Source organism: Trichosurus vulpecula, chromosome 8, assembly GCF_011100635.1.
Source record: "Trichosurus vulpecula isolate mTriVul1 chromosome 8, mTriVul1.pri, whole genome shotgun sequence".
Classification (NCBI taxonomy): Eukaryota; Metazoa; Chordata; class Mammalia; order Diprotodontia; family Phalangeridae; genus Trichosurus; species Trichosurus vulpecula.
Window position 1 is genome coordinate 196453514 of NC_050580.1, and position 15901 is coordinate 196469414.

General features: G+C 43.9%; 1 protein-coding gene across 1 annotated transcript in view; it reads right to left on the reverse strand.

The window, feature by feature from the left end:
• Positions 1-5916: 5916 nt before the first annotated feature.
• The window catches only part of PLA2G4D (phospholipase A2 group IVD), a 42153-nt gene continuing 32168 nt past the window's right edge, over positions 5917-15901 (reverse strand). Inside the window, exons 17-22 of the mRNA XM_036736690.1 lie at positions 15537-15674; positions 12253-12360; positions 11836-12027; positions 11361-11527; positions 8356-8542; positions 5917-6125 (exon numbers count right to left, since the gene is read on the reverse strand). Coding sequence (XP_036592585.1) covers positions 5917-6125; positions 8356-8542; positions 11361-11527; positions 11836-12027; positions 12253-12360; positions 15537-15674 — 1001 coding nt within the window. The remainder of the gene's footprint in view (positions 6126-8355; positions 8543-11360; positions 11528-11835; positions 12028-12252; positions 12361-15536; positions 15675-15901) is intronic.

The following is a 15901-nucleotide window of genomic DNA, read 5'->3' on the forward strand; positions in this document are numbered from 1 at the left end:
CTGTTTACCAGACCTCCCCATGTTCCCCCAGAAGTGTGGGAGAGGGTTGAGCCAATTGTTTGGGATCAGGGAATTCCTGGGCAAGCTACTTCTGCCACCCCAGCCATAGTTCCCCTCCATCACCTTCAATGTCCAATTAAGCCCAAGGCTTGGGAGAGACTGCAACCATTAATTGCCACTCAAGGCCCTGACTCACTCTCTCTAGAGTGGGGCCCCTACCAAGCGAAAGCTTTTGAGACTTTGAAAACTAAATTGACCACCACTCCAGCATTAGCTCCACCTAACCTAGAAAAACTGTTTGTTCGGTATGTTGTTGAAAGGAGAGGACAGGCTTTGGGAGTCCTAACCCAGTCCTTAGGACCTGACCTCAAGCTAGTTGCCTGTTTTTCAAAACAATTAGATTCTCTGGCTGCTACAGCCATTCTAATTGAGGAAGCTTCTAAACCTCTAGCTAACCAGTCTTTAGAAGTTCTGAATCCCTATCAAGTTCAGAGCATCCTAGAAGCAGAGAGCTACCAATGGCTGGCTAAACACAGGTTCACCAAATATGAAGCCTTGCTCTCAGATACCCCCTGACCTAATTTGGCTGTGCTACACACTTCTTGCCCCAAAGCAGTGTGGTATGTGGAACAAGTGGTTAGGGGAGCTAGGTATGAAATAGTCATCTTTAATTCCCTCTAGGGAAATTGTCTTTTACACCAGGGAAATTGTCCTTTTTCCATACTCCTATAATGCCTGTTTGGTGCTTGTTTGCTTAACCTTCTTGCCAGGTTTATCTCCTCTAGGCTCCAAGCCATCAGCTTCCAGATGACTGCTCAGACTAAGTACTCCTTGAACTGGACCCATCGAGGCAGGGACAGTTCTACACCCCTTGCCAGCAGGAAGCAATTGCAGAAGCTGAGACCTTCGCCCTTTATCCCAGAAGAATTTGGATCCCATTTGTTTGAGGGGGGAATGATGAGGGCACAGTCTCTGGGAACCCGCTTGAACCTGGAGTACAGTCTCGGGGAACCCCCTTGAACTCTCCTTGAATCTTCCCACTTGATCTGGCCTTGGTCTGAGGCTATAACCTTACATTGTCATTAGGCCCAAATCTCTACCTAGCCTTGCCCTTTATTAATAGTTCAGCTACTTTCCACCCTGGAGTCTGACCTCATCTAGGTCCTCCTTAGACTCCTCCTCAAGACCCTCCCTAAACCCCTCCTCTAGTCACCCCAGATCACTCCTCAATCCCTCCCACAATCTTTGTGTATATAATCTCCATCTTGCCTCCATGAAGGCACTCAGATTCAATCTAGCTCAGATTGAATCTGGCCTGCTTGTGAAAACAGGCGTCACAAAGGGTGGGATTTCTTAAGACAACCCAATATGGCAAACCCTTAATAAACTTTGTCTTTTCCCTTGGCTGAGAAGGCTTGAGTCAAATTCTTTCAGCAGGACCCAGCGTGTCAATATTTTGGGGTCTTGAGCACCCCTAAAAACCTATGGTTCCCTACCATCATCATTTTTTTCTAAACCTCTTCACTACTATGTGCCAGGACATACCGATGCTCAACGAATCCTTGATGGATTGATGGAATATCCCTCCAGTTCTGCCCTTGGAAGCCCTAGCCTTAAGAGCTGGGACAATAAGATCACCCAGAAAACATGGTACCTGTTCACCCAGACCAGCTGCCCAGAAGAAGCAGAGAGCCAGATCAGCCTGGCACAGTGGCTTGAACAACCTGCTGGGGCCCTTTTTGTCTCTTTCATAATTACAACTATTCTGGCTAGCTCTGGGCCGCACAGCTGCAGGAAGCACCTTATGCAATCATCTTCAATCCCCCTAAGGGGAGGGCAGGCTCAGATTGGGACACAGAATAGCAGTCTTCATACTGAACTGGGCAGGGTTTGCAACATTTCACACCCTTCAGCATGGTTGGGTGGATCTAGGGTGTTACAGACAAGGCAGAAGAAAGAGCCAAGACCCAGAAGTGGGGTAGGGGGGAGTTGGGCAGTGAAGAAAAAACCCAGAAAAAAAGAGTCCAGGGCCATTAGAGGATACCTAAAGACAGAAGAGAAAGCAGCAGATTCAGCCCAGGAAACTTTCTCTAAAAAGGTCTCTCCAACAAACACACCCTCTCTGGAAGTGGGTCAATTTTAATCCCAGTTTTGACTCACCTGCCCATGCCCAGGGCCAGCTTTGCCTAGAAGAGGCCTTTAGCCCCAGGCATTGTTCTGAGAGCCCAACCCGAGACTGAGGGCAGTCAAGAACCCCCTCCCTGACATGACTATAAATGCTTGAGATTAGAGATTTTTTTCTTCTACCTTTGCGGCCCCTTACCTTCATTTTACCTGAAACTCATAATATAGGGCTGGGCAAATAAGAAACACTTAATATATACCTACAGAAAGAAAGAGGAGTTTAAGATGGGAGGAGGAGAGAGGGATATTAAGAAACAGAAACAAAGGCAAAGGGAAGAGATGCTAATTTATTTTTTAAACTGACATAATTGTGATTTATTAACATGAATTAAAATGCTCAACCTGTGCTGAAATGTGACAGTATGTAAAAAAAAAAAAATTAAATGGAGAGACTAAAGTAAAAGAAGAAACCTAGATTGCTACTAACTCTGAATATGAAAAAATGCTGATAGCCTGTATATAACTAGGTTTTTTTCTAGAAGAGAGGAGCCCTGAGAACTGGTCTTGAGGAGAATGAGATCATAAAAGCAGGCTCTGTGAAGGAGGAAGCTAATAGACTCTTAGAATGAGAAGGGAATTTAGAGGTCAACTAATCCAACCCCCAGCGCCATACTGGAATTTCTGTCTTTCTGTCTCTCTGTCTCTGTCTCTGTGTGTCTCTCTCTCTCTTTCTCTCTCCTCTTTTCTCTCACTTCCCTCTCTTCCTCTTTCATTTACCAAATTAGATTTTAATTTTTTAATTTTTATCTTATTTTATTTTTAGGTCCAAATCCACTTACTCCTACTTCTGCCCTTCACTGAGAAAACAAGAAAAATAAAACCCATTGCAAACATGTATAGTCAAGCAAAACGAATTCCTGTATTAGCTGTGTCCAAAAAAAAAAAAAGTGGTGCTTCAATTTGCACTCTGAGTTGTATCTGGAAGGGAATAGCATGGTTCATCATGACTCTGCTGGAACTGTGGCTGGTCACGGCATAGATTAGAGTTCTTTCAAAGTTGTTTGTCTTTACGATATTGTTATTATTGTATAAATTGTTCTTCATTTTGCAGCATTTCATACATCTTCCCATATTTCTCTGAAACTATCCCCTTCCTCATTTTTCTTATCCTCATATTCACATAACATTAACTTGTTCAGCCACTCCCCAGTCGATGGGCATCCCCTCAGCTTCTAATTCTCTGCCACCACAAAAAGAGCTGCTATAAATATTTTTGTACGTATAGATCCTTTTGTTCTTTCTTTGATCTCTTTGGGGCATAGACCAAGAAAAGGAATCAACAGGTCAAAGGGCATAGTTTAATAGCTTTTGGGGGCATGGTCCTTGCCATCTCGTCCACAAAATCACTGACAGGTAATCATGGAATCTTGGGATCGGAAGGGATCTCAGAAACCATCTAGTCCAACCTGTACTTGACCAAGAGTCTTTTCTTCCATAGATGAGACATGAGAGATTTAGGAAACAGGAAAGGCCCTAAGAAGTATTCTAAGTAGCCCATTCATTTTACAGGTAAGTAAAATAAGATGGAGGAAGAAGTGACTTATTCAAGGCCATATAGGTAGTAAGAAGAAGTGGGATTTGAACCCTTTGACTCCAAATCCAGTGTCTTTTTCATTGCATCATCCCAACTCCTTAACAAGTCATTATCTAGAGCAGGCAGATTTTAGAAAAACCTGTAAAGACTTACATGAACTGATGCAAAGTAAAGTGAGTAGAACCAGGAGAATAACAGTAACAGCAACATTGTGAGATGATCAGCTATGGTTGACTTAGCTCTTCTCAGCAGTAAATGCAATGATCCAAGACAATTATAAGGGACTCGTGATAGAAAATGCTATCCACATCCAGAGAAAGAATTGATGATGCCTGAATGCACATCAAAGCATACTATTTTCACTTTAATTTTTTCATAGTTTTTTCCTTTTGTTCTGTTTCTTCCTTCACAACATAACTAATATGGAAATATGTTTTACACTGTTGCACATATATAACCTATATCAAATTGCTTACTGTCTTAGAGAGGAGGGAGGGGAAGAGGGAGAAAAATTTGAACTCAAAATCTTATAAAAGTGTTTTAAAAAATTAAAAATTAAAACAAAACAAAAAAACCAAGTAGTCATCTAACCTCTACTTTGAGGGGGAGGGAGGAGGAGAGAGAGAAAGAGAGGGAGGGAGAAGGGAGAGGGAAGAAGAGACAAAAAAGAGGAAGGGATGAGAGAAAGAAAGGGAAGGAGGGAGAGGGAGAGAGGAGGAAAGAGAAAGACAATGCATTTAATTTTAAAGATGTTATGTTTGTGATGTCTCAGGTCAGGTACTTCTACAATATCCCCAATAAATAATCACCCAACATATGAAGATTTAAGATGACAGGAATACCATGACTTCCCAAAGCATCTCATTCCATGTTGTGACAGAATCCTTCATTTCATTCAAGACTCAGGTCAAACAGCACCTTCTTATGAACCCCTTCCTGACTCCTCCCAATGCTGGTGCCTTCCCTCCCTCACTACCTTGTGTTTATTTATTTTACAAATATTTTGTGGTTTCTGATTTAGGTATGTGCTGCTCTTCTTCCCACTCTCCCACCCCCATAAGATGTATACTCCTTCAGGGCACAGACTATTTAGTTCTTTTTTTTTTTTTAGCCTTTGTATCCCTAATCCCTAACACAGTGTCTGGAACATAGTAGGCACTTAATAAATTCTTGTTCCTTGATTGGTTGCAGTAATTAAGAAGTTTTTCTTTACCTTAAAGTGAAATCTTCTTCTTCTTTCTATGTACTTCTTGTTTCCCCCATTAAAATGTAAGCTCGTTTTGGATAGGGGTTGTTTTATTCTTTATGCTTATATTCCCAGCACCTAGCCCAGTGACTGGCACACAGTAGATGGCTAATAAATGCTTTTTATTTGATTGATTAATAGGATCTTCAGCGAAGTCCTGGTGCCTGTCCAACTAGTGTCTGACTCAGAGCCATAATTAGGAATTTATGCAACTGGGGCAAGTATAAACAATGCATAATTACACAAATGTACCCTGTGGGCAAGAACAAAATTCACTCACAAGTGATCAGAGGGCCCTCTCCAATTGTGAGGAAACAAAGACCCCAGCACAAGGTAGCTTTGGGGGGGAATAAGGGTGGGAAAGGATGAAAAGTTCATACCAGTACACCTCCTGGTAGCTTCCTATTTTAATTAATTAATTTAACTAGATGTTAAACTCTAGTTTCTACACTGCTTTAAATTTAGCACCTTCTAAATTCATTGCCCTGGGGCAAAGCACTGATCCCCTTGCCCTAGTTGCAGGTCTTCTCCAACCGATGCTCTAGTCTTGTAGTTCCCATGCTCAGACCCCAGGTTCAGCTCCCGCAACCTACACATAAAATTCATTCTGCACAGGGATGAAAATGATTAGATGGAAAACTGGTGTGGGTTGAACAGCTGCTTGAGGAGGGACAAGGAAACAATTTTTTGTCTGCCGCCTCACCTGCCAGATCTGTCCAAGAAAGACTGGTTTGGATTCAGGTAGAGATGCCTCTCCATCCAACGGACCAACTACAGAGCTGACTAGACAACTCCCTGGCCCTGGGAGGCTTTGTCAAAGCAAGGCCAGATGGGGGATTTGACTGTGTCCAGCCTATTGGGACTTGAGGGAAAGAGATGGAGTCTGAAGAGCTTTTGTCGTAGCAGGCCAGCCTAGCCTTCTGAGCTCCTGGGTTTGCCCCGTCTTCGGCCATCAGGATTGACGCTGTATGCGATGCTTCAGTGCAGCCCTCAGAGCCCTTAGGATCTCATCCTGGTTGTTCTGAACATTGTAGGCACTGAGGTGAAGCAGTCGGTCAAAATCATCCCCATTGTACGTCATGTTGGTGAGGGAATACGGAGACAGGAAGCCTGTGAGGTCGACTTGACCTCCTGCAAGCTCTTCTGGGCTGCGCTTGACCCCTATGCCATGGGTGAAAGACGGGGAGATGAGAAGCAGGACAGGGACCTTTCCCAAAGCCCTACATGCTGCTCTTGGGCACTGGGAAGCTAGTTAAGAGAAGATCCCTGGAATCCAGTTAGGGAAACTATCAAAGTAGGATAAGACCCCCAGGAATCCAATTAGGAAAACTGTGGAATTAATTGGGATAAGACCCCTGGGAAACCAATTAGGAAAACCCTAAGGAGCAAAGAGAGAAACAGAAGACTTCTCCTGACCAGGCCTAATCTCATGGGCATGCTCAAGGAGCCCCTTGCATTTTCCCCAATTTCCTTTGTCCAGGAAGATAATGATTCTATACTGCTAATAAATAGATAACTATCCCATCAATTTCCCCCTCTGTAGGCTGGCTGAATCCATCCTTCACATAGATATCAAATTGATTTTCCTAAAGGACAGATCTGATTTTCTCATTCCCTTAGTCAATAAACCCCTGTGGCTCCCTATTACTTCTAGGACCAAATATAATCTCCTCTGTTTCCTACTGAAAACCCTTCAAAACCCAGACTCAAACCCCTTTTCCAGTCTAATTACTCAGGCCCTGTTCAATGAGGTCTACTCTAGGCTGTTCCTCCTCCATGGCACTCCATGCCCATCTCCACGCCCTTGCCGACCGTTCTCATGTCCCTCTCAGGATCCACGGCTGCCTTCTCTGCTGGTCCTAGTGCTCCCTTCTACACGGGGTCTTTCTTGACCTCCTAGCTGATGGCTGTGTGACCATAGGTAAGTCATTTCATCACATGGTGCCTCTTTCCCCTTCTGAAAAATGAGAGTTAGACTCCATGGCCTCCAAGGTCCCTTCCAGCTCTAAATCTCTGATCCCGCAATCCAGTGCCCACCTCACCAAACGATCTCACACTTAATTTGTGGGTATTCATGTGTGTATGTGTGTGAGCATATATGCACACATACACATATGCATATATAGAGACACGCATGTGTATATATGGTTACACGTATTTTATATGTGCATATGTGAGTGTAGGTATGCACAACTGTGCCTATGTGTATGTTATGTGTGTGCATATATGTGTGCAAATGTGTACACACACATGCATTGTGTACATATCATCATGTGTATATACGTAAATACACAGTCATTCCATTGTATGTATACAGCTATACAAACACATATGTATGTGTGTGCATGTGTGTGATGGGCAAACTTTAATCACATATCTGTACACGTGTGTATGCACATATACGGATGTGTACACATGTGTACATGCATATACATCTATACACACATACATATATGTCATCTTCCCCAGCTAAACTGTCATCTCTTGAGGGCAGGGGCAGCTTTCACTTTTGCGTTCTCAGTAACTAGCATAGTGCTTGGCATGTAGTAGGTGCTTAATAAATGCTTGTTGATTAATCTGTTGCACTCTGGCTGTGCTTACCTTGCCCACCTAAGAAAAAACAGCATCTTCCAGAGGGGGCAGCCCCTCTCTCCAGGGTAGGATATTATAGTCTTAACCCTTGTTTCTGAACCAAATTCTTCCGTTCAGCTCAGAGAATCCTAGATTCAGAGCTAGAAGAGACCCAGTTGGAGCCAACCCTTTCATTTTAGTTGAGGCAGCTGAGACTTAGAGAGCTTAGGTAACTTTCCCAGGCTTACACAGCTGGTAGAGGTGAGATTCAAATCCAGGTCTTCCTGACTTCAGGCCAGCAATCTCTTCATTAGGCCAGACTGCCTCCTAAATAGTAACTGTTTCTCTCTTGGCTAGGAACCCTGAGGGCCTCCCCCAAGTTTGATTTTTTTTTTTGAGTTTTGATTAAAGGGGCCATCCCTTGATTAACGTCTCAAAGAGGCCTATTGACTGAATGAGTGTTACCTCACTCTAAGTGAGAACCTGAAAAGGCCTTAGCCTAAAAGAGCCAGGGTCTCCTATCACATCCTGGGCCATCTCCAGTCATCTTGGCGAATATCAGGCCACTGGACCCACATGACTCTGGAGGAGAAAGTGAGGCTGGTGACCTTGCACAGCCTTCCCTCACTCAAATCAAAGTCAACTGCAAGTCATGTCATCATTTCCCTGACATCATGGTCCTCTTTGAAAACCAAGGACAAACACAACAACAACCATGTGAATGAGCAGCTTGCTCTGGAGTGGGGAGAGAGGCCTTCCTAGTCAAGGGTGAGGCAAGGCTGGGGATGACTGGGGCAGGGAGGTTTAGGGGCTGGCTCACCAGGGGCTGAGTGTTCTCTGAAGGAAAGGTTGACCAAGGGGAAATGCAGCACAGGGGGGGCTTCAGGGCAGTCAGGGTCAGAGAAGACATGGCACTCCCTAGGATGCAGGCGCTCCTCCTGGCTCAGCTCCACTCTGGGAAAAGGGATGCCCTGCCCTCGGCAGTATGTCTGTATCTGCTCCAGCGCCTGGAGGAGAGAGTTGTGTTGGAGCCAGGACTCACACAGGATCACAGCTAAAAGGGGCCTCAGTGGCCAACTAGTCCAGACTTCTCATTTTATAAGTAAGGAAACTGAGGACCAGAGAGATGAAGTAACTTGTCCAAGGTAACACAACAGGGAGTATCACAGGTAGGATTTGAACCCAGATCCTCTGGTTTCAGAGCCAGTGCTCTTCCTACAATACCATAGGACATCTAGCCCATTTCCTTCATTTTACAAATGAGGAAACTGAGGCCCACAGAAAGGCAGTGGCTTCTCCAAGGTCATAAAAATAAATAATTTATTATAAATAATTTATTATAATCATTTATAAAAATTAATAATCTATAATAATTATTATAAAAGTATAATAAATAATTTATTATAAAAGTTTATAAAAATAGATAATTTATAATAAATTATAAAAGTTTATAATAAATAATTCATTATAAAAGTTTATAATAAATAATATGTTATAAAAGTTTATATATAAGTTTACAATAAATAATTTTTATAAAAGTTTATAATAAATAATTTATTATAAAAGTTTGTAATAAATAATTTATTCCAATAGTTTATAATAATAAATAATTTGTTGTAATAATTTATAATGAATAAATTAAAACAGGGAATAAAATACAGAGGTAGAATTCAAACCCATATCCTCTGATTCACAGGAGGAACTTTCAGCCCCATTTCAGGCTGGATTTGGCCACTAGCTGACATTCCAGTTTCATTCTAGTTCAACAATGTTAGAAAATGCCTAGGTTTAGATTGCAGCTCAAACTGGTTCACTTGGTTTAAAGACAAACAAAAACTCCTTTAGTTTGGTCCAAGTGGTACAGTGGGAAAGGAGTGTCAGATTTGGACTCAGAGGACCCAGGTTCAAATTCTGCCTTTTACTAGTTCTTTAGCAGAGGGTGTATCTTTCACTCTCTAGAGCCTCCAGATCTGTAACATGGACATAATCATGTGTATTGTCTAATCCTAGGGCTATATTGAGGACTAAATGAGATAAAGTTGGTTAACCAGCTTTATAAACCCTAAATCCCTACGTATGTAAATGTCAGATATCATCATCCTAACTGGCCCAACCTAAAACAAAACATAACAGTATTTGGGGTCAGGGCCATTGCTCCCTCTATGAAGGATCACTTCAGCTTGATTGATCAGTGCATAATCTATTTCCCGTTCTAGTTAATAGTTCTAGCACTAGATAAGAATATCTCACATTTTTTCATAGACTTGAAGTTTTACAAAGAGCTTTCCTCATAGCAACCTTGGGAGGGAGGTTTGGGGATTATGACAGTATCTATTTTATCGATGAGGTCTAGAGAGGTTTAAGGACCTGCCCAATGTACAAAGCTCATGAGTATGAGAGCCAGGAATCATCCCCATCCCGATTGTAAGACCAGGGTTGCCACTCTGCCACACCCACACCCACCATCCTCCTCAGGGGAAAGGGAGAAGGAGAGGGGAGAGGGAAGAAGCATTTATGAGTTCTTACTATGTGCCAGGAACTTTACTAAGCACTTTTTACAAGTATTACCTCATTGGATCCTCACAACACCCTTGGGAGGTAGGTGCTATTTATTATCTCCATTTTACAGTGAGGGAAACTGATGCAGACAGCAGTAAAGTGAGTTTCCTGAGGTCACACAACTATTAAACATCTGAATCTGGATTTGAATTATAATAATTATTACAATGATAATAATTGCTAACATTTATATCGTGCTTACTACGGGCCAGGCACAGTGCAATGCTTTACAAATATTATCTCATTTGGGCCTCAAACAACCCTGAGAGGTAGATGCTATCATTATCCCCATTCCACAGTGGGGAAGACTGAGGCAGACAAAGATGAAATGACTCACCCAGGGTCACACAGCTAGTAAGTGTCTAAGGTCAGATTTGAACTCAGGTTTTCCTGACTTCAGACCCAGTATTCTATCTACTGTGACCCCCAGCTGCTGCACCTATGCGGGGTACAACATAGAGTGGGAAGATAAGTGATTTGCCTCCTTCTCAACTCCAACCTAAGGTTGACCTCAGGGCATAATGACCCCTGAGGTCTTTTGACCCTTGTTCACCTTATGACACTTGAGGAAATTACACTATCATAGAATCATAAGAGTATTGATTTGGCATTAGAAGAGATTTTAGATGCCAAGTCCATCCCCTTCATTTCACAGATAAGGAAGGTAAGGGACAAGGAAGTTAAATGACTTGTCCGAGGACACACAGCCAGTGTCTAAGGTTGGATTTGAACTCTGTTCTTCCAGCCCAGTGCCCTAATCTTCTACACCAGAGGCATCAAACTAGGGACAATGGTGACAAGAGGCCTGTAAAATTCCCAAGTGTTGGCCCAACCAGATTTAAATGAAATTGGGAAGTATTTTAACAAAATATGTAAAATACAATACAACATAGATGTTAATTCATGGTTTTCTAAGTCAATATGATGCCCATAGGGATCAGTTTCTATCTAAGTCTAGCATCACTGTAAAATCTATATGGTGCTGCCTGTCATGCCCATATCCATTCTTATGTGTCTAAGCATTGACTACCTACCCTACCCCCAAGTTCCTAGCCTGGGACTCTGACAAAAAACTTCATGTCAGAGGGTCTAAATGGCCCTGCTCCTCTTGGGGTATCAAGTGGTTCAGGAGGGCAGGGTAGGTTCTTGTTCAGTGGCTCAGCTGAAACTAGAACTTGACCTTGGAAGCCTAACATAGGCTGGGGGCCCCAAGAGGAATATTGGGGGGTGGTCTCTGGGTGGGTGGTAGGGGCTAGGAAGAGGCACCTCAAAGGGAGAGTTGAGGGAATAGCCAAAAGAGAGGATGAGGTCTGGGCTCCGGCCTGCCCGCAGCAAGAGTGGACAACTTGTGTTGATGAAGTAGGCAGCATCTACCAGGCAGATCTGGGGTTGCAGAGGGGTCAGCTGGCTGGGGTCAGAATCTTGCTGGCAGTCTAAGTGGGAGAAGGCAATGAAAGTTAGGGACAAAGAAATATGACCCAAGCCTGCCCCAGAGACCCATCCCCCTGCCCTCTTCCTCCTAACTCTGCCCCAACCTCCTCATCTCGCCTGGGTCTAAAGTGGGCTCTCCTTTACTTGAATATTACCCCAACATCCAAAACCCACAAGCAGGAGGCCAGTTGCCCCCAGAACTTTTGTGACTTGGAAAACCCCAAACCCTGACAGGCAGCTTGGACTTTGGCTGCCTCCAGCCCAGCCTGGAAGCTTCCTTTAGGTGGCAGAAAAATAGCCATGGCCTCACCACCCCAGGTGCAGAAATTTCTCTGGTCACAGTAGTCCTGGTGCAGATGAAGGCCTCTCAGGAAATTATGACATTGGTGATGAAGAGGCCGCCCAGTCAAGAGGCCCCGAAGAGCCTGGGTGAGAGCAATCTTGGGCTGTAGCCATGACATCTCGATCCAGGAGGTCCTCCGGGAGCCAGGGGGTTCCTTTTCTGTAGCCAGAGACACACAGAGAAAGAAAGAGATCCACTCCATATTTCTGGCTCTTGGGAGTCCCGAATTCCTAGTTTTGTGTCAGTGAACCAGGCAAATTCCATCCCTTCCCTTGTCCCACCCCTAACATCCAATGCCCATCAGAAGCATGTCCCAACAGGCTGTTTACCCCATCAGCGCCCACCGGAAGCCCCAGGCTTTCCCTCAATGTCTCTGTTTCCTACCAATGTTTCTGGTCTTGTCCCGGATATGCTGCTTCCAAGTCTCTTCTGAGCTGGTGAGGTCATACCAAGCATCCATCAAATTCACAGAGAAGATGTTACTCCATAGGCCTGAGGGAAGCCCCAGACCCACCCACCCCCAGGGGGGAAGGAAGGTCAGCTCCGAGCTCTAGGTCCTTCCAGCCAGAGCAAAGGAATACCATCCCCTCTCCCTAACCCCAGGCCATTAGGAGCGAGCTCTCAGTGGCCTAATGGGAAATAGGCCCACCATTCTATTTCTCTGCTTTGGGCTTTGCCACTCCCACAAAATGGTAGGCTTCCTGGATGTTGACTACTCCCTTTCCATCTATATGCTGTCCTTGAGCCCTGGGACTTTTGCTGGCCTGAGCTAAGAGAGTCATAGGACCATAGGGTCACAGATGTAGGCTCTGGAAGGTCTACTCAGAGGCCATCTAATCCAACCTTCTCATTTGTACAGATAAGGAAACTAAGGACCAGAGAAAATAAATGACTTCCCTAGGGTCAAATGTCAGAGGTGAGATTTGAAACAAGATCATAGGATTTGGAAGGGACTCCAGAAGCCATCTAGTCACACACACACACACACACACACACACACACACACACACACACATTTTACAGATAAGGAAACTGAGGCCCAAGGAGATTGTGACCATCCCTAGGTCACCCAGATAATAAGCATCAAAGGCAGGATTGAACCCAAGTTCTCTGATTCCAGAACCATAGAATCTCAGAGTTGGAAGAAAACTCATTAATTGTCTACACTTAAGAAAGTGATGGAGAAAATGCTGCTAATGCAGATTAAACTTAAAAGCGTACCATGCATACATTTGGGGAAGAGTCCATTGCTAAGCATTTAACAGCATAACCCTAGCAACGGCTTAACAAACATTTATTGAGGACAGCTAGGTGGCACAGTGAGTAGAGCACTGGCCCTGGAGTCAGGAGGACCTGAATTCAAATCCAGACACTTAACATATTTACTAGCTATGTGACTTTGGGCAAGTCACTTAACCCCAATTGCCCTGCCTTCCCCCCTCCAACAGAAAAGAACAAACATTTATTGAATGAAAGAATTGATTGATGAAAGGACTTTCTGTCTTTTTTTTTTGGTCTGGAGAAGAGAAAAGAGGTTCCTTGCATGTCCTGAGCTTAATGAAATGACCAAACATTTCCTGGCTCAAGATCACCAGCTCTACCCACTTCTCTAGGTTCTATCTGATGATCACTGAGGTAGTCCCAGAAGAGGAGTAAAATTCTTCCTTCCTTACAGTATATGTCATTTAAATTCATTACAAATCTTCATACACATGCTTCCCACCAAGATTTAGAAGAAGGTACAAGATAAAGTCTGAAATCTTTTAGACTGGCATTAGAGGCCCTTCACAATGTGGCCCCCCATACCCAAAATTATCTCCCATTACTCCCCCAAATCTTTGAACTATTCTTCTATATTTATAAGAATCCAGAGAGGTCTGTTCACCATTCCCTGAACATGTCATACAAATTCCCACCTCCATCCCTTTGCTCACAGGATCCCCTGCCTGGAACGCCTTCCCCATTCTCAGTGACTCCTCTAAGTCCATTCATGAAATCCCCACTCCTTGAGATTTTCTCCAGCTACTCCAGCCTGGAATGATCTCTGCCTCCTTTGAACTCCTCTAACACTTAGGATGGAGGCCATTCATCGATATCTCAGATATTACCTGTTTATTTACTTTTTCTGTACATTCATTCAGTCATTCAACAAAGAACTTAAAACACTGTCCCTCCCTTCAAGTGCTTTGTGCATAACAAGCATTTAATAAAAGGCAGTATCTCATATCCTTTCTGTCCCAAGTGTCTAATATCTTTTCTATCTCAGTACCCAGCACGTAAGATCTGAGATTCAGAGTTAAAGAAGGGACACCAGAAGCTGTCTAGTCCAAGCTCTCATTTTGCAGATAAGGAAACTGAGGCTGTAGAGAGCGAGTGACTTGCCTAAGATCACACAGGTAATAAGCCTCAAAGGCAGCATTTGAACTCAGAATCTCTGACTCCACCGTACTCTGGAGACAATCAATAAATGTTATTCCCTAGGCCACCTCTTTGAGGAAGCCTGAACTCGCTAACCCATAATAACCTTCCCCCTTAGATTCCACATGTGATCTTGTTTTGCTAATCTTTAATGCTCTTAACATGTAATGTTGGACATTTTAATATCTGTGTTGATGTCTTACCGCCCTGCTAAGTGGGAAGCTCGTGGCTTCCTCACCATCTTGGGCAGTGCTCAGCACACAGGAGGTTTAATAAATGTAGTGTAGACAGTAGCAGAGTCATGGCTTGAGAGCCGGGAGGGGCTCCATCTTCCATCCCCTTCCACTCTGTGTCTAGGACCATGGCTGCATGGTGGGATGTTCTAGTAATTAAGGTGGGACTTTTTACTGTTTTCTCTTTTGGAGCACTTAGGTAATCAAGTGCCTTTGATGACTCTGGTTTTTGTTTATTTGATTAAATCAGGAGTCTTTGATGACCTGCTTCAAGGGAAAACCTAGTTCACATAGGTTTGAGTCACATGGTTGTGATGCCTAAAGACGTGTCACATGGTTTTGAGTCACATGGTTGTGACACACTTTGACCCTGAACAGGGTATATAAACTCAGAGGTTAGTGTTTTGCTTGGGGCTCTCACTCACTGAAAGAGTGTCGTGTGATTTGACCAGATGAGACTCTGAGTAGCTGCTGTTAAGGAGCCCCCTGGCTTGAAAATCCAGATATTGGTGCTTTCCTGGTGACTATGTACTGAGATGTTGGACAGAAAGCTGGAAGCCTATCTACTGACTTGTGTCGTTTGATCTATTGATATTTTCTGTTTGTAATTTCTGTTTGTATCTGCTCTGAAGTTCAGGGTGCTGGCTTTTCCCCCTGAACTAAGTGAATTATATATGTATGTTTGATTAAAGTGAGATTGTTAACCCCTTAAAGTTGCTTTCCTTAGAAAAGCAGATCAAAGAACCTGTGCTGGCAGCCCTTCTGTGTGCTGCTGTTATTGGTCTTAGCCACAATAGTGGCAAAGCAGCATTGTTGTTACATGGGAAAGGTGCCTAGCTTTATGTAGCCTTTTCCTTGGAAAGCCTCCTTCCCTGACCTTGGCCAATAGCCTTGCTCTCCAGAGGTAATCTTAAAAGTTGCTTTCTGGTTCAAAACCAGTAGCTACCTTTCCCCCTTATACCTGGAATGAATTTCCTACCTTAAGTGGTCCTAAATTCAACTTCCAAGCCCTCTCACCTTCTAGGAAGCAGATCCTGGACTCTGGGAGCTTCTTCATCAATCGTCCCATGAAGAACTCAGAACCAAAGAGCTCAGAGGGGATGAAGGCTCCATACTTCAGGAAACCAATCTCATAGGGGGAGAATTCCACCCACTCTGCACAAAGATGGAGGGACAGATGTGGAAGGTGAAGAATGGAGATGGAAGGAAGGAAGAAAAAGGAGCTGTCCAGGGCTGGACAATGACAAGGGCTACTGACCCAGCAGGACCCACCCTCCAAAGTCTTCCTCCTGCCTTGCAGGGGTCATGCAGCTGGCATTTGCTCAAAGGATATTGAGAACCCCAGGGATGAACACTCTATCTATCCCCCCACACATCCCTGT